Source organism: Denticeps clupeoides, chromosome 12, assembly GCF_900700375.1.
Source record: "Denticeps clupeoides chromosome 12, fDenClu1.1, whole genome shotgun sequence".
In the NCBI taxonomy this organism is placed as follows: Eukaryota; Metazoa; Chordata; class Actinopteri; order Clupeiformes; family Denticipitidae; genus Denticeps; species Denticeps clupeoides.
The window spans coordinates 5,506,750-5,526,599 of record NC_041718.1 but is presented as its reverse complement, the minus strand read 5'-3'; the positions used below and the strand labels follow the sequence as shown (position 1 = coordinate 5,526,599).

The 19,850-nt window shown below is 44.1% G+C and overlaps 1 protein-coding gene across 10 annotated transcripts in view; it reads right to left on the bottom strand.

Moving 5' to 3' along the window:
* foxp1b (forkhead box P1b) overlaps nucleotides 1-19,850 on the bottom strand; it is a 162,181-nt gene that overhangs the window by 81,824 nt on the left and 60,507 nt on the right. For 7 of the 10 annotated variants that reach the window (XM_028997779.1, XM_028997782.1, XM_028997778.1 and 4 more), the window contains one exon: nucleotides 438-607. In XM_028997779.1, coding sequence (XP_028853612.1) covers nucleotides 438-607 — 170 coding nt within the window. Of the gene's footprint in view, nucleotides 1-437; nucleotides 608-4,638; nucleotides 4,658-4,848; nucleotides 5,093-13,980; nucleotides 14,356-19,850 lie in introns of those variants that run through there. The other 3 variants (XM_028997786.1, XM_028997785.1, XM_028997787.1) reach the window with 3 other exon arrangements.

Genomic DNA, 19,850 nt, shown 5'->3' with positions numbered 1-19,850 from the left:
GTTGCAGGCTTCACTATTAATAAAGCACGCCCGCTCGACTGTGCTTCACATGCACGGACGCGCAACTGAGGCCGCGAGGGAGGAGGGAAGAAATTATCGTGGAGTGTGAAGCTCTGAGCTGTCCGGCAATCCCGCGGCACCTGCACATTTACGGAAAAAAGGGGTCCCTATAAATATTTCAGCCCCCCAAATGTGGATGCTGCATGGTAGGATAAACACAACACCCCCATCAAAATACACACACACACCGCCACTGGTCCAGCACTTCGCCGCCTTTAAAAATTCAAATGGCCACAATATACATAAATAATAATAATAATGTGTTTATGTTCTAGGGCGAGATAAAATATTTACGGGCACTTTAGCGGGGTGGGGGGGTTGGTTAATGAAGGGAGGTGTTGGAGAGGGGAGAGGAGAGGAGAGGGAGGCCGCCGTACCTGCTGCTGCTGGAGGCTCACCAGGTCGGCGGCGGTGACGTCGGCAGAAGGCGTGGCAGTTTTGGAATGTACGTCCCTGGCTCCGCTCTCCGCGGGGGCTGCTCCGTTCTGACTGACCGGGCCGTTGCTCGTCAACTCCGTCCCGGATTCCTGCATCATGACTTGGAAACCTTCAATGGCGAAGAGAGAGGAGGAGAGGAGTTGTTAAAGCGGGCGACTGGGGGCCGGCCTGTAAACACGTGTCACTTCCTTCCCACAGTAATTTCACTCTTTCTAAGCAACTTTCCTATTTGTGTCGTACTTCTTTGTTTTATTCCACTTGTTTCAGAGACGCTCTTTTTTTCCATTACATATAGGACAACTCAGTGTTATTCATCTGTGTGAATGGAATGGAAGTTGAATGGAAGAAAAGACCCCAATAAGGGTCCAAATATCCAAATCCGAAAGCCCCTTGCAAATCATGCTGTATGGAGACCTCAAGTGTTCTAGTGCCATTTTGATCGGAAACCGGTCTGAGGAGTTTTTTTTAAGAGCAATTCTCTCATTTTCTACACCATATATAAACAGCACACACTAACATGCAATGTAACCCCCAAACCAGGACCTAAACTTGTAGGCCTGATAATAAGGTATGAATTTACTTTGCTTTATAGGTGGTTAGCCATCTGCTGCTAGAGTTTACATAATAATTCATCATAATAATTTAAATAATGTTTAACCTAGGATCTCCAAGATTGACACACCTATTCAATTATACTTATTTTTCACACTATTTCTCACATTGGAGTACTCAAAGAAAAACAGATGACTCAAAATGTGGCGGTATCGAAAAACGTCTGCAAACAAACCAAAATGTTTCATATGAGTGAACTGTTGCACTGTTGGCAATGGGGGTGGATTTCCAACAGTCCTGAAAGAGTTCCTATTGCTGCTGCTTATGATGATGAAAACAGTGTGTAAATCGGTCATTATGTGAAGAGAACAATCTGATTCATCATATTTTATTTTTCGTCAAAGAACTGTAACATGTTTCCTGTATTCTTCAAAAAAGCATGCATCATAGTCACTGCCGCCTGCAGGACTGGATCATTTTTTAGGATATTCCACATGTACTAGTGTAATGCAGAGTGTACATCAAATGTAGCTGTTTTTATACAGATAAATTAATCTCCATCAAAACCCAGAAAACTGGGTCTTCTCAAGGACATTTAGTGCCACCACCTCTGGTGCTCATCTGGGCCTTTATTCCTGGAAATCAGCAGGGATGAGACTCATATCTTTTCTATGTTTTGCTCAGAATACTACTGCAGGTCCAGTTAATGAAGCTGACCAAGTCAGGCCGAAGTAAATTAACTGGCCTGATTAATAATTTATACTAAGCAGAATAAATGACGTTAAAAAACACCGGGCTTGATGGTGCGAGTAGGGAGGGGTGCAGCTGGACTAAATTCACATTTATAACATCATCTGCATTCGAACCCTGTAACAGAGGGGACAGAGAGAGTTAATGAGGAGGGCAATGACTTTTGGGAAGAAATCTTACAAAGTAAGGCCGGTAAAAGGTGATCTGGACTATTTTCAGTCAAAAAACAGCTCAGTGAAAGTGCAACAGTGAAAACTGGGAAATTATTTTGGTTTTGACGAAAAAAGTTGAGAACGACTGCCATCTGGCCGACGTCAGATATACAAGTACATGACGCATCAGCCGACACCAGCGCCTTGCCTGTTAGGGCCTGGAGTGGCTGAGCTATCCCAGACGGGCCGGTGTTCGCCGGGCTCTCGCTCTGTTTAGCAGGGGCCTGTGCTTCCCAGACAGATGTTGACCCGGTTCACCCCTGCTGTCTGGCAGATCAGTGCTCCTTAATGGGATTTTTTTTCTCTCTCCGAGAAACAAAGAGAGGGCTGAAGGATAGCAGCCAGCCGGTTCAGCCAAACCTACGACAGCCCCTCTGCTCGCTGAATTTAGTTTTTTTTTTTAAATAAATACTGTTGTTCATGTCATTTAAATAAAGTCTGCATTGTCACCCAAAACAAAGTTTAACCCCCCTTCCCTCAACATGCGATAAAAGGCTTTAAAGTAATGGTTATTATCCATGCACTGTCACATTGGGCAAAATTTTCATAATTGCAACGAAAAGGGGAAAATCTGTGGAAAGCACGGCATCTCGTAAAATAATCAAAACAACACACCGCTGGGCTTTTTTAATGTATGCAGAATAGCTGACCCACAATAATGGGAAAAAGAAGGGGAAAAACCATAAAACAAATGTACGACAAAACCGGCCCTGATGAGGGACAGCTAAAATTAACACCCAATTAATTTCTGAATCGACAAACAAATGAAACCCATAAATCTACCCTCTCATTACTTTTACCCCCACCACAGAATAATTCAAAGCTCTAATATCATAACGAGAAAAAAAAAAAAAAAGAGGTGGAGAACAGAAAAGGATAAAATACGCACAATCCATCATAAATATCAAACAGGCAGACGGCAGAACGCTAAAGGTTATTTAGTTTAAAGCATTATGTGACTGCCCAACTTTCCTCCTTTTCAAATGCAGAAAATATTGATAAGGTGCAGGGAGTGGCAGAAAATCAGTATTCATCATTAACTATCAATGCTTTCTCCATGTTTTAGTGGGCGTATCTCACATTGCAATGATATTTTCATTACACAGATTGTGAAATTCATAGCATGGATATGAAAGGTGTACGCATCCAGGTTTTTGTGAGAACGTAATTAATAATTTAAAAACTTCCTCACCTTTTTAAGGGGAAATTAACAAAACATAAAAATACACATTAAAAACCTGTGTGTACACTTTTTATATTTCCTGTGTGTGTGTTTGTGTGTGTGTGCGGGTGTGTATATGTTTTCATAATACTCACCTAACTAGATATGATCAATAATCAGTACACACTCACACATGTGTGTACTTATATAAACATGTACAGAAAAACACCAACACGCCCATTAGAGTGTTGAGCGGAACATCTTATCAGCGTTTATCTGCTTTTACATTCTACAGTGTGTTTATGATGGGAGATCACGACGTGGATACTGCTTTCAAACTCGTACAGACGCGATCCCTTAAACACACACACACTCACGTACACGCAGAGCTCATGAGAAACAGACCTGTTTGTTTATAGAGCATGTCAGAGATTTTTTTGTTAAAGGAAAAAGGGTGAGGGATAAAAAGACAAACAAAAAACCTAAAAATAATGGAAATTCCAGGAGATTAGAGCAAGCCTGAGCGTCTGGCTGCGAAGCAGGAGTGTTTACAACAAGTAGAGAGTAATAATGATATGGGAGGATATGAAAGGCCAGAGTTTCTGTTTGTTTGTGTTTTGTTGTCCTTTTTTTTCCCTCCTTCCACTAATATCCGCTGTTCATTGAGACACATGAATCTACCACCTGACCAAACAGGTTCAGGGCCAAACAAACAAAAATCATAAACACACACACACACACACACACACTACTACACGCACCTGAGGAACACAGGTTCAGGGAAGCTGACCTCACACGAACTGTGTGTTTCGTTTCCAGTCACACACACACACACACACACACACACACACAACACACCACCATCACCCACCACATTCCTGGTTTGGGGATGTTTATGATGGTAAACCCTCTGAGGAGGACACCTGGCCTGACTTGGGCGGTTCTCACACGGTTGGTGTTTACACGAGCAGAGGCGCGGCGGTGGGCCGGCGTGGGGGGGGTTGAGGTGGGAGATAAAGACGAGGCGGGAGGCTGTGCTCGGTGCCCGTGTTTAGGTTAAGCTTGGCTGGTAGACAACACATCAGCCCATGGCAACGGTGCAACCAGCCGGGGCGTAGCCCGGATTTTTTTTTTTTATTAAGGAGGGGCATTTTATTTATCTGGCACAACAAATATTAGTATTAAGCATCTATCAACAGTTAAAACAGAAAATTTTACAAAAAATTGTACGAAAATGCACGAGATCATAGTGAACAAATTCTCACAGTTCTTGGTTCACACATCTCTGCACATTTTTCACTGTTGTTGTAGAAATGCACGGCACACTTACTTTACATATTGCTTATTATGAAAAGAAATAAGCTATATTGCCAATGGCCAATGAAAACGGATGGTTTTTATCTAATTGATGGAACCAAGACAAGGGGCTGGGCTTTGAGTAGCCGACCATGTAGAGACACCCACCATCACCGCAGCAGAAGCACTGGACACCATCACCAACATTACAAAAACTGGAACAAAAAGACTCGGAACATCAAGATCCAAACTGACACATTTCAAAAGGAAAATATATTAAGATGTATTATTTATTATTTTTAAAAACCGAGTCATGTTGTATTATTCAAGATGTGGCAACGGCATGCCTCAGAGGCAGAGGCTCGTTGTGGACTGTACCTTCGGCAAGCGGTGCAGGCCTGCGTCACAGATCTGGCATCGCAGCGCTCAGAACGAGGCGCTGGCGCGATCTGGGCTCGGTGGCGGGGCTCGTCGGAGGATCCCTCGTCCCGGTCCTCAGAAGAGGAAATGACAGCGGCGATGACATTCTGCCAAAAGGAGACTTCACAGCGAGACCAAACAGCCCTCTAATCTCGCCAGCCACTTCAACCCAAAGTCGCAGATAAGCAATGCGTATCTCAAGACTTACTCTGACAACGCTGTAGAAACAAGCCGCCGCCGCCCCCCTTCACCCCCCCCACCACCCCCCCCCTTCTGCCTCTGCTTTCTCCAAATCCCTCCGCTACCCACCTCTACACATCAGAAGCCCTTTCTCTCCCTCCTCCTCTTTCAGAAAGTTCCTTCCAGTCCTTGTAGGGTCGAGTCAGACGTGGACGCCCAGGAAACAAAAGCGATATTTGTTTAATATCTGATTGCTGCCATGGTGACAGTAAACAAGGGGAGCGAGGGCTTTCTGTTTATGAACAAACACGTTGTCTTTGCGAGAGCCATTTAACATTAACCAGGTGAAATGTTCAACAGATTTCCTAGGTGACACAGAGGGCAGGGCATTAATGTAAACAGAGGTGGGGAGGAGGCAGATGGGGCCGGGCTCCGGGAAATCAAGGTCGGCGCGGCACCGCGGCCCGAGGAGAATAAACAGCTGGGGGAAGAAAAGGAATGAAGAGGGAAAAAAGGACAAACAAACAGGCCGTCTTCGTGACATTAGAAGGATTGCGAGAGGGCGGGGCCCGCTGGGGTGCTGGCGAGGGCCGAGATGGACGAGGGTCACCGGGGGTGGGTGGAGGAGGGGTGGTTGGCGTCTTAACAAACAGCGCAACAAGAAAAAGGTGTTAAACATTACCCTCCTCAATTATTCAGTAACCCGCTCCCTGGAAACAACACATGGTGTCTGTAGATTACTGAAGCGCATCCACGAAAAAGAATATGGAACAAGCACCCGAGTCCGGAGATGAACCGCCGTCCACTCATCCCTGTTGGAAAATACGGGCTGCAGATACGACAGGAAGCAGGTTCATTACTCTGTGCAGTTTCAGAGATTCTTTATGATGAAAATGATGCTCCAGGTTATCCTGCTCTCAAACTAAAAGTAGCCAAACATTGTTTCATACTAAAACACTCCTGGATGATAGTAAAAATTCTCAAATTTTCCACATTACGTTTCATACAATTACTGGGGTAAACAATATTAACATTATTTTAATTGAAAGTGATTGTTTAGTCTGCTACGTTTAACCCATAATCACCCTAAGCAGCCATGAATGGCACCCAGGGAGCAGTGTGTGGGGGCGGTGCCTCAGAGGCTCAAACCTGCAACCTTCCAGTTACAAGCCCGCTTCCATAACCACTCCCGGAGTGCAGCCTGAGCCCCCTGGTGGGCTGTATTGCATGTAGGTGTTTCACACATCCAGCATCCACATCCAGCCATTGGAAAATATTTCGCCCTCTCCTTCCCCCATTAATATCTCTTATCGCCCTCCCCCAATTGGATGCAGTCTAGAAATGGACCCGCCTAGTAGGTGCTTTTCATTATCATATAAAAATGATAACTGGAATGATAAATGATGTTATTTAGTTTCCAACTACGTTAATCCCAAAATGCTTGAAGGATTTCATTTTGGTTCTTAGAACCATTATTAATCCCTGAAATATCCCTAATACTCACCTGATACTGAAATTTGACAAGGTGTAACAACCAGAGGGAGGAAAGGGTATTTTGGGTGAATATTCAGTCACACCAGGCCAATAAAGTACAACCTTAATGCAAAAAACAGAATGAGAAGAAACAAGTACATTACTGTTCAAGTCAAAGTCCCAGGAGCCCAGACTCCTCATTATTCATCTACTATCCTGGCTTTCCATTCATGCCACTGTCCATCAGCAATCATCACACACCACCAATACTCTCGTTCTGTTCGTTCAGCCCGAGGCGCAAGTCTGGAGCCACAATTCCAAATCCCATAGGGACGGCAACACTTTCCCAGATCTAACGCATCATATTCAGCCCAGGAAACGCCTGATAATTTTCTTAGCTGATGAGTTTAATCAGGTGTATTCGACAAGGGAGAATGCTGAACTGAACATGGCTGCAGCCCTTCAGGACCAACGCTTGACCTCATTAGCCTCTACCGACTCGAAAGAACACGGCTTTTATTAGGGAGTCTGAGTTTCTCATGCCAGCTACGTGCCGTCTGCCGAGGTGAATCCAGCGAGCGAGCGAAACACTTCCTCTCCCTCCGTCAAATATCTTCCACACTCATTTCATTTACCTCCCCAAATCCATTTACCCCTGTATTGTAAGCAGACAGGGGAAAGAATGAATGATCTAAGAGGGCAAACACATGTTTATGACACATTGAGAGGAATGTAATAGGATCCTCAAGCGTGAAATCTAAATTCAAATGTATTACTATGGCGTCCATGGGGCAGAAAAAAGCGAGAGAGCGACAGGGAGAAGGCCGGGTCGTTCGCCAAGGCTGTGGATGATGATTCATATAAATATGAACCCATTATCACGCTACAAGCCGAAATAAATGCACAATAAGGAGCGAGGACGGGCGGCATGCATGCCAATGGGGACGCTGTGTAGACATCTAGCTGTTCAGATGTCTGTCGGACAGAGCGCTGCAGCACCGGGCCCGCTGTGCGCAGACAATGAAGGGAAGCAGGGAGAGGCGACGAGCGCGGCTCTGGGTATTTTTAGTGCGTCAGTCCAAAGGCGGCGAGTAAATAAAGCGGCCTAATGAGTTTAATGCCGGCTGCGCATGGACGGAATAGTAATTCCGGGACGCCGATCCGGCCTTTCGCGAGCCTGGAAGCACTTTCCTGTGCTGCTCTCCTCGTGCTGGCTTTCAGATTCCTGGATTTGTGAGTGGTTAGTGTATATAAATGTCTCCATTTAGCAGGGACAAACAGTGCACGTACACAAAAATACATAAGATACTCATACACCTAATGCACAAGACCTGGCGTCCGTTTATAAAGTACAGTTCAGCAGGTACACAAGCAGCAATAAACAAGCATTGAAAAGAACATCCAGTGCACCCTACATATGAAGTTCATGGTGGACCACAACCAAGAGCAGCTCCTGAACAACTGAAGAAGAGTTAAAAACAAACATCATGCTTGTGGTGGATGTGAGGCTACTAGACGTCTCACTTCAGCTGAGGCTCACAGGAAGTGATGCAGTGATAACAGTCTGAGTGCTACATCAAGGGGGTGAATAACATGGTCTACGTAGAATGTTCTGCCACGGCGCTCACCTCTCCACTGCAGCAACAGAGGCACATGGGTGTCCCCGCTAGTGATGAGCTACCCGTAACCCATGAGGAAGGCCCAGTGATCCTATTCCACTGCCGATTTCCTGACTGCACCATTATGTATGACCCTGTTTGTTCCCGGCTCACATTTTACTGTATTATCCCGGTCGGCCTCACTGCTCTTCAGACTAGAACCCTTGCCCTCTGCTATGGTTTTGGACGGACGGATCTCCTGGTACCCAGTACTTCAGTACTGCTTGTAGACTCTACCCTGTCTCTATCCCTGTGCAGTGCCGCCCGGTCTCGCGCCAACTGGTGCACACTTCACACTAGAGTACTACAGCGATGTGGCAAACCATTATAACAACGTTCCAACTGCACTCGCGCACCAACCAGCGTGCTCTTCACACTAGAGTACCACAACATTGTGGCAAACCGTTATAACCCCCTTCCAACTGCACTCAGCCCCAAACCAAGCTTTTCTGGGATGTCTGCGAATGCGCAGCACAGCTGCAGCATACAATCACATTTTTAGTATGTAGATGCATGTATTGTTCTGTGAACAACGTAAACTGCGATTTGAGCAAATGTACGGTGGCCTAGCAGTTAAGGAAGCGGCACCATAATCAGAAGGTTGTCAAATCCCCAAACCGCCAAGGTGCCACTGAGCAGAGCACCGTCCCCACACACTGCTCCCCGGGCGCCTGTCATGGCTGCCCACTGCACACTAAGGGTGACGGTTAAATACAGAGGACACATTTCGTTGTGTCACCGTGTGCTGTGCTGCAGTGTATCACAATGACAGTCACTTCACTTTCACTTCAAATTTTAATTGGTTCATGACAATGAAAAACAGTTAATACATTAACTGTAATAATTGAGCAATAAAAATTGTTATTGTTTTTTGTTGTCATGTCAAGAAACAGATTTATAGATTTATGAAATTCCAAGTTAATACATTTGCAGTAACAAACTTTTAAAAATTATTTGATTGTTAGTGTGTGTCCTCTGAATTTTATTAAGTGCTCCTTAATAAATTTAATTTATTAATTTCCTGTCATGGAAGTGATTTCTGGAAGCAAATTGGTTAATAGAAAAGAGAATAATTTAACACAAGACCAGTAACAAGCAAGCATTGTCGTCATCAGAATTGTCCTCCTGCCATTCAACTCAAGAAACAAACCATGTAAAATAGCAAAAAGTAATAACCTGACACACTGCATACAAGCAACATAGTTTGAGTACTGTCCACTGAATGTTCCTTGAGAACCAAAAGAAAGTCCCCCTGATACTCTAAAGCTCATCGTACAAATGAATGCTGTCAATCTGCAGTGTCCTGCGGGAGCCGTACAAGCTATTATTGTTTTAACATTATTTAAAGTGTGTCATATATATTTTAATCATTGTTACTGGAATTTGTGCAGCGAATGCTCCCGTGGGTGCAGGATTGCAAACTTGCGATGCAGGAAGTGTGTCAGATGCATTTTCTTGGCCTCAGTGAACTCATCTAATTAATACTCCTGGTCCAAATCATACAAGGTCAGTCTGATGGGGATAAAACTCACCCAGTTGCAGGCCGCTTGTGTAAATGGACATTCATGTACAGAGAAGCTCATGTCCACAGAAGCTGAAATCCACAAAACTGATAATACGAGGCTCAGAACGATGAGCGTTTTGAACTTTAAAAGCCCTGCTGTTGCTTGATCTTCAACGTCTCAAAAGTTAAACTCAGTCAGGAGGTGTGACTGTCCTACACAATGCACAGCGAGCACCCTTTTCTACAGAGTCGCTCTGCAGTCAGCTTCACACAGATAACGCTGAGCTATTGATTGCCAGGCACAATCATTAACCTTCATAAACAAATAATGGGGCGGAAATGCACTGGCCATTCCTTTTCAATAGCTATCTGGTGTTTAAATTGTCTGAGTTTTAATATTTAACGGGAGCTCGACTGCTCTCACATTCGTCACGTCTCGGGAGGCCATTCACACGATTGGCTCTTTACGGACTTCGACCATGTTTCACACGTGCTGTTTAAGATTCAGCGTGTACTGGAACCTATGCCATGACTCAATGGTGCTTGTAAAAAACATTAATTTACCAATATAGTCTTGACAACGCCTATTTGCTGCACAGCTTAACACCAAAAACATGCTATTATTGGTACAAGACAAAATTAATCAAAATCTATAATGAAGTATTTTTTTCATCAATTGTAGGCAATATTCTAATAAGCTGATGTGCTAAAATAAATTTAAGAAATTATATATACTCCCCAACTGAGCCTACTTGAATCCTCAGCATTATATGAAAGCGAAGTGATTGTCATTATGAAACACAGCACAGCACACAACAAAATGTGTCCTCTGCTTTTAAACACCACCCTTGGTGAGCAGTGGGCAGCCATGATAGGCGCCCGGGGAGCAGTGTGTGGGGACGGTAATTTACTCAGCGGCACCTCAGCGGCTTCAGGATTCTAACCGGCAACCTTCTTATTACGGGTCTGTTTCCTTACCTGCTAGGCCACTGCCCTGTTATATATAATAATTGTATAATTATTGTGATATTTACTACTGTTATGACCAGGATGCTACATGAGACATTTTGTTTTGGGTGCACTGGAACAAACCTGCCTTCTGACCCGACACCATCAACCTTTATGGGTGGTCCTTCACCCATGCTCTGCTCCCCCGAGAAGCGCGTCATCGTTTAATAAAACCCCATCGGTTTTGTCAAGAGGAGGCAGGGGGTTAAAAAGCAAAGGAGGGATTTGTTCCTTCCATTAAGCAGTTAAAGCTAAGGTAAAGGGTAAAGGGCTAAATGGTGAAAGACCTTGTACAAGTCGTGGTGCTTTAATGGAAAGCGGTTTTTTAACAACTCTTTTTTTTTTTTTTTCTTCTTCTTCCTTTGCCATTAAATACAGCCCATGTCAGAAGGATGTGTCCCGCCCATAAACCAGAGCAATGACAATGTACAGTGGCACGAACACAAGGACATAGTTCATCATGACATTTTCTGCAATTCCCAACTGATTAGGGTCATTACAGCCGGGCCCTGATTTATGCTGTCATTTCCTCTCACCGATCCTGCATCAATGAATCTTAATGAATTGGTAAATAAGGGTGAAGATTACAGTCTATGACACCGCAACATTCCTCACTCTCAATGGCCTGAGATTTATGTAGCCAATTAGAGACTAACGGAGAAAATTGGCTGGCAGAAAAATAATATTCTTTATGGTGGGAAATGGAAATGCACAGGCGCTGAAGGGCGATTGTATTGTCAGTGTTTGAGTCCATAAAACACGCGCCGCCATCCTTTAAATCCTTCAGAGTACAAAAGGGCAGCCGAACGGAAGCCAGGTGTGTTTTTAAGAACCATAATAAGGAAGACAAAAAGGAAAGAGAAGGTTTTATGAAAGCAGGACTGCCTACTGATGTGTCCGGTATCAATGTTCGTGGAAACAAGACCTTGGCGCTCGCAGTAGCCCCACTTCATTGTTCAGCGTCGGCACAAATGTTGTGCAGCTTCTAAACATCATATAAAACAAAGATGATGCAGATTTTGGGACGTTCTGCCTGGAAGTTTTGCACAGCTAACGGCCCCCACAATGCAGTGCGGGACACAACACAATGCAGCGTGGCTCCGTTTCAAGGGTTGTTTCAATCAGCTGGACAGGGAGAAAGAAAATGGAATAAACATATGCACCCGGAGCATCCTGTCGCAATTAATCATGTCCAGAAAACATGAAAAAACCACAAAGGAACGAGTCGTCCAATAAGGGCCGGCAATCAACACAGACAAAAAGGTAAAGAAAAAATTCTGAGCTGTTGTAGCCCGTCATTTTTTTCCAGTGGGGGTGGGTTGAGTGGGTGGTGATTGGGGGAATGGGGGTGTCATTTATGCAAAAAAAAAAAAACTACATGTTTGCATGTCTCCTCAACCGCACGCAAAACAACGTGGAAAACAACACCGCCTCTTATTAATTCCTGACTTCTTAACGAAACACTTAGTGTGATAATGAGGCCCTTTATGCATTACATATTGTGACTGCTGATTTAAAGTGTGGAAGTGCGCTCTCTTCACATCAAACGGGCAGGCCTGCTATTAGGAGCAGTGGCGGCGTCGTCTCTCTCTCTCTCTCTCTCTCTCTCTCTCTCTCTCTCTCTCTCTCTCTCTCTCTCTCTCTCTCGTCGGCGTGTGAAAAGGAGTGGAAAATTAGAGACGAGGCGACGTCGGGAAAAGGGGGCTTAATTCACTGCCATATACAGTATGCAAATGAGATTACTCTCAGCTTAACGGCATCATTTATGTCCGTAATAACGGCATCATCATTACGGGGCTCAAATTAAATTACGCCGTAATTAGCATATCAAAGTGATTGGTTAAAGTTTAAAACAAATACCCAATTTTGTTAATGAACAGCTGTAATCGCTGCATAGACTCCAGTGAAAACATCCAAAACAAATATGTGTTTTGGAGCAGGAGGGGCGGAAAAGTGGGTTGAATTGGAAGATTCGCACTTCTTTGGCATCAGGTCGGTGGGTAGAGGATGGAAATGTTTTGGGGGTAGGAGGATGATGGGGTTTGGGGGGGGGGGGGGTCTATTTGTCTGGCTGGCAGGCTTCACACACACAAAAATGTTCCATTTCTCAAACTCGCTTTGATCAAAGAATCAATTTCACACACTTGCCACTTTGGGAGCTCATCAATAAGAGACTAATCACTTCACACCGGATTCGAAAAACTGTAAAAGACGGAGAATGATGAGAGAAGAAGCAGGTGGGAGCTTAACTTCACTTGCCATTTCAGAAATAGAAAAAAAAAAAACATCAGTGAAACTATTTTGGCATCACTGTGACGTCACAGTCTGTGGAAATGCTGCGTCCAGGTCCAAGCGTACCAAATTTGAATAAACTGCAGTACTGTAAGTACTGTAAATGTCTTCTATAGTTATTGTGGAGCTAGACTGTGATAGTGTTGTAGTCTCACACCTCCAAGGTCTTTTGCAGTTTTGTTTTATTGTTGGTTGTCTTATTTATGTTTCTGGAGAAAAAAAGCTGGTCAGTTGGTCATATCAGAAGGTTGCTGGTTCAAATCCTGAGCTGCCACTGAGCAGAGCACCGTCCCTACACACTGCTCCCCAGGCACCTGTCATGGCTGCCCACGGCTCAATAAGCGTGATGGGTTAAATGCAGAGGACACATTTCACTCTGTGCACTGTGGGCTGTGCTGCTGTGTATCACAATGACAATCACTTCACTTTTACTTTACCCCAACATGTGCCCTGGTTTCGAAATTCGGACACTCCACAACTAAAAGCTTGCTTCCCTTTTTTTTTTTTTATTCCCTAATTCTTCATTTTGCCCTTTCTGTCTTCCGCCAACAACCCCCCTCTATACCACCATGACTGGCAGCCGACACCCCTTCCCCCAAGCAAAGCCCACTCCAGCGCATGCAGCATCAGACAGTGGCGTCAGCATCGATGGCGACTCCTCCGCATTCGGAGAAGCAGCCGTTCTCATTTAATTCATTGAGGAATCCATTAAAAAAGGCAGCATTCCTAAGAAATATGTAAATGATGTGCCTTTCAAGGTAGAGCCGGTGCAAATCCACCCCATCAGCTAATGACACCGCTCATTACATGCAGAAATGCTGTCCCCTCTCCCAGCATAAATCCCTATGACATGCTAATATCGCACTTCCAATTAGAGGATGCTAAGTCCAAATGCACCTTCATGACCCACAGAGGGCTACGTGCATTTTAAAATGAGGCTTCGTAACATCACAGTATTTCGCTTTTACTGCTTACCTGCCCTGCATTAGTTTGCCGTTTTCGCCTGGCCATATTCTCAGGTTCCTCTCAGCATGTTACCGAATGTGGGCCCTAATGGGTTGCGAAACTCCGTTTTCTGCAGGTGCAAAAGCAGGCATGGGTCCAAAAAACAATAAGAATAAGGCGAGAGCCGGCATCGCCTTCCCTCCTGTACACGTTTACGCTGTTTACACACCCCAGGCAGTAAACATGTTTACAAGACGACGAGCTGCTCTGCCATTCCCAGAATCTGACCTTGAAGTGAGCAAACAAGCACCTAACAAAGTTCATTAACTGCAGATAGGGAGAAACGCCAGGCTTCATATGTAGAAGCCTCAAAAATACCTGCACAATACATTTACCACAGGCCTTTGACAGGTCAAAAATGTATAAAACATATATAAAACATGCCAAGAGTTTATGGTCATTTATAAATATCCTTGTTTTTAATGGAAAATGGCTGTTTGGTTCCTGAGAAAAGCATCAACATGTAAATGATGGGTAGCTGGAAATGGAATATCTAGATACACGTAGAGAGACTCCAGTGTTAACTGAAATTGATCGATTATTAGAAAAGCCTTTGGCAATGATCTTAGTACAGCTGATCTGAACACAGCGCTCTAGTTGAGTATCTGGCGCATCAGAAAATGTGTTCACTGCATCACTACACTATGCATTCCCTTCACCGTTGAAATGAAGAAAGTGATTGAAGCATATTATTTTGTTACTTCCACCTACAGCATCTGCTGTAATGTTTGAAAAGTGAATTCATTTGTTTTGCTCCTCAGCAGTAATACACATTTTTTGCCTGACGTTCTTAGAGATGCTTGACACTCATGTTCACAGAAGGTGTGATGCCCGGCAGCATTTTGCTGCTGCACCGTGCACACACACAGACACAGACACACACACACACACACACACGCACACGCACCTGTGCTCCTCCTGATCACCACCGTTTAAATTTCCCGTGACCGTGCCGGTGGGTGCCCGGACTTCACGACAGGATATGTGTCTCTGTTCACTTGTTGGTTTGGTTTTGTTATGTTAATAAAGGCACTCACCTTACTGACATGGCTAACCTTGACTACGATAATTTTACAAGTTTCACAAACCTGAAAAATGAAACAAAAAAACATCAAACTAAAAACCTATGAACAAAAATCAAAACATCAAAAATTCAAGCTTGTGTGCATTTGCCAGAACCTCAAGTAAAGTGCACAATATTCTTGCTTTCTCAACTTGTACCCTCACGTTTTTTAATTACGGGACATGACAACTGGCTGTACTAACACACAGCCTGCCTCAAGTTTCTTCATCAGCAAACGGGGTTTACGCAACACAATAAAAGTCAGAAACGATCAAGTTAAGCACAACCCAGGCAGCAACTGCGGGATGGTGTCATGACATTTTCTCCCATACACACACTCTGGTATTACTCTGGGAACAAGAGGTCTGGCTCGAGGCCCCGCCGCTTCTCCGTGTCTCATTTCAGCCAGCCATAACTCAGACACATCCCTTCTTTTCTACCAACACCATGCTAACACTCTGCAATCACACATGCCACGTGTGCCATTTTAACAATTTAACAATTGTCATTAACAGTCAATGCGCTAATGAAGAGCAGGCGTGTGAGTTTACAGAGCGCAATAACATTGTTCCATTGCACGAAAATGTTAAAGATTAATCCTGCGTGTGTGTAGTCTGCACATCATTCCACCGCCTGCCTCTTTACCAGCCTGAAACGGCTGTGTTCTATTAATTACAAATGACATTTGATAGCACGATCTGTGGGTGAAATTATGGACGATATCCTTCAATGGTCTGAGTGTCAAAAGGTCAGGCTGAGCCACCGATACCAATCGACAGAGGCTGCGAATCGAGGAGGTGAGGATTTTGGGACTGAGGTGAGGCGCCTGACGCCCTCCAACAACAGAGGAGTCGATTATGGTGCCACACACTCAACAACATGCTCCGGGGGGGAAAGTAGGACTCTGCCTTTCTGTTTCTTCAGGTAGATTATTAGATGCACTTCAACACCAACACACCTTCTTCAACATGATGATCAGCTGATCCGATCAACCAAACAGGGCTAGGTTTGAGAGCCGCTGCTGTGCATGTAACCCTCCAGTTAGGAACCCCTCCTAAGGTAGACTGTTAACATTATATTATTTAAAATAAAGGTTTTGATGACAAACAGAATTCTGATTGAAGAATATGAATATGAACATGTTATATTTTGCTCAAAAACAAGAAGTGACTGAAAATAATTGCTGCTGTGGTCCTGAACTCTACGTAGAGGATTGTTTTAGCTGAAAAGCAGGAATTCATGTCCACGCTGGATTTCCGGATGCCACCTCCGGGTAACCACTAGCCTCTTACTGTGGCCCGACACACACGCCGCACCTCAGCCAGAGTGTGTGTTTTACCACAATGTGGATGTAACATGCTTACATCCAGAGAGAGACAGAGACAACAGGAAAGGGGAAAAGACAAAAAGTACCTTCTGATAGACAGAGGAAGAATACGTTTATATCATTTTATTTTCACTGCTGCTTTTTTGATTCATTAAGAGTCTTTGCTTTTTAATTCACTACCTCCTTTTTTCACACTGTGTTCTGTGGATGGAGCATGTATACGAACTTGTGCATGTTGTTTAATGTGCTGCATGCGTGAAAGGGCAGTGGTGGCCTAGCGGTTAAGGAAGCGGCCCCGTAATCAGAAGGTTGCCGGTTCGAATCCCAATCCGCGAAGGTAACACTGAGGTGCCACTGACCAAAGCATCGTCCCCACACACTGCTCGCCTGTCATGGCTGCCCACTGCTCACTCAGGGTGATGGGTTAAATGCAGAGGACAAATTTCACTGTGCGCACCGTGTGCTGTGCTGCTGTGTATCACATGTGACAATCACTTCTTTAAAAGTAAAGAAACGAAAATGATGGACAGAACTACACAGCAAGAAAGAGAGACAACACAAAGGGTGAGAGGGATGATGATGAAGGAGCCGAGAGCACAGCAAAACAGACGGAGGTAGAGATGGAGGGATGGAGGAAGGGTGAGCGTGACCCGGGCAGCCCGGGGAAGTGCGAGCGAGCGCAGCAGCTCTTTCAAAGCACCGTGGCATTTGTTTCTTATTGTCTAAGTGGCCGTTAAAAGCAGCTCCCCCGGCGGCCCCTCGGCTCGGCCCCGCTCCCCTCGCTCCGGGACGGACCACTTTAGCGGGGAGGTAACCATATTAGGACGCGTATGGTAAAGCAAACAATAACATAGTTGCAATGAGATGGAAATTTTTCAGCTAATGGTGTTTGTCATTCCTGTTTTCAGGCCACTGTAAAAGTTGGCACTCCGTGCCCCTCTTCTGAACCGGAGCGACTCTGTTTACGAGAAAACAACACTGGAGCTGAGACTTAAACCGCCACTAAATTACAGTAAATAAAATCAGCCTTTAAAAGCAAACTTCCTCTACTTTTGTGTGTAGCAGAGCTCCATTTCGTGTGAAAGGCCACCGTCCCACTCTTCTAAAAATGTGCAGCATCTTTTATCTGTCCAATGATATTTCAACATTTTGAATATTTTAACATCCCAATTCATTAGACGATCCAAAACTGAGCCTCTCATAGGGAGGGGTCTGGGGTGGGGGGCTAATTTGCACCAGTGTGTGAAGTGTGTGAGCCGAGCGCAGCTCAACTAAGATTCAAAAATCCACGTCGCTCTGCCAGCTACAGGCAGCCACACATAAAAAGGACGTGGACATAATGTAACATCATTACAGGGCCCTTCAGGCTGAGTTGATTTGGGATTTTCTTCCTCATTCAGATACTCGTCTGTGCTGCTGCAATTTATAAAGAATTCATTACACACTTTGCATTTCCATCTTTTCCTTTATCTGCCACTCACATCCACAGAAATTCACATTTCAAAAGGGGCAGATTATCAGTATAACCAAAGCACATACTGGTAATGTCAGTATTGTCTCTTGGCTTGTCTTCCCCTTACGGTTACTGGTTCACACTGAAGTTGGTTTATTAAGACTGATTGGCTGAGAGGAATCATGTGACTGACACATGTATTTCACACAATGTCACATGGCCAGCAGCTACCTGCTGCAGGTTCCTGAGAAACAGCTGGATCACAGAGGGCAACAGTTCTAAAGTTTTATTATAAGGTTTTGTTTATACCAAAAAACTGCATCTCTTACCATACTATGATATAAATTCACCGTTCGACTGGAAGTGGCTCCACTTATAATCCTCATAGTACTACTAGAGCACAATAGCAGTTGAACAAAGTAACGTCATATTTGCCAAGTTGTGTTTACAGAGTCTGCTGCTGACCAACTTATATCAGCGAAACCTCCAGTTTAACCTCCCTTGCCTAGAGGACACGTTCTGAACAGAAAGTCTGTTTGCAGAGACCCCCCCCCACACAGTCCACCGCTAATAAAGCCCTCAGGTCTGAAAAATGCGAGCTGTTTATTTACACAGTGCTAAAGCCCATTCCATTAAGGAGCCACACCAGGTGTTTCATCCCTAAAAGGGATTTGTTTCCTCAAAATAAATGGCGGGGTGAAAGCACTGCCAAAACTATATTGACCATGAAGTGAATCAAACATTTAAATAAATAAAACAGCCCTCCGATCCTAAACGTTCTTCTCTGATGTGCTACGATCTTTGGTGAGCATCTAAAATTCTAAATATATTTATACAAAAAGGACTCCTATTGACAGCCTAATTGAAGAGCCTTTAAGATTTTGTGATTTAGGTAGTAAATGAAGTAGCGACTTGGAACTAAATACATTAAATGCATTACTGATATTTCCAGGTGAACTTTTTATTAAAGATAAACATTATATGAAAGCTATACACACACACACACACAGTTTTCAAAGCAATTTTTAAATGTGTTTGAAGCTCATCCTTATTTCCCTTTTTCTCATTCTAATCTCTGCTGAGAATTAACGTGTACAGATAAAACCTGTATGGCTGTCAGGCTCACGGACACCCACCAAAGCAACTATCTAAACCAACGTCTGTTACCTTCACTAAAGAAAAGCCTCTCGGGGCCCAATCACCGCAATGACCTCATCCCACAGTCAGTCATGACCTCACCCAGTGATTGGCTGAGAGGCATACCAGCAGCATTACAAGTCTCTCTTTCAATTCCATTTGTCCTTATTTACCTATTAATGGTTTAATGTTGAGCCAGACGTTCACAAATATTAACTGTGTCATGGTGCTGTTGCGCCACCATTTTGTGCCGAGTTTGTGCCACAGTGTTCAATGTCAGCAGTTTTTTGTTTCTACTATGATACTTGACCTTTCATCTATTTTTAAGACTAAAAGACTAAAGTAATGCAAATTTAAGACTTTGTGGGAAAGTAAATAAAATTGAATGATTTAGGTTCATTCAATGTTTCAGTCGAGCAACTTTTTTTCCACCTTAGATCTGATTCGTACGACATGCCCAAAAAATCTGTGGACAACGTGCCACGTGCTACTAAATATGTATAAATATTTTCATCCGCCTTCCAGATGCAGGGGCATCGTGGACACACTATAACTCACTGTCCATCTTCATCTTCATGTAGGTCAGAATAAAACAGAGAGAGTGCATCAATTGCGTTCCCTTACTTTAATGTGTAAAGTATTTAAGAATCAATCTCAAAGACTGACAAGTTAATCTTGACAGCCCTAGATGAAAATATATGCATATGTTGTATTTTCTAGAAATCGAAAGACTAGACAATCATCAGATAAGCAGGAGTGGACAGGTGGCTGCCATAAATCGACGCCAAGATAGAGCGAGTCAACAGCCTGGGCGGTGTGCGCTGGCTGTTGTTGTTTTCAACGTGATATCTTTCTCTCCT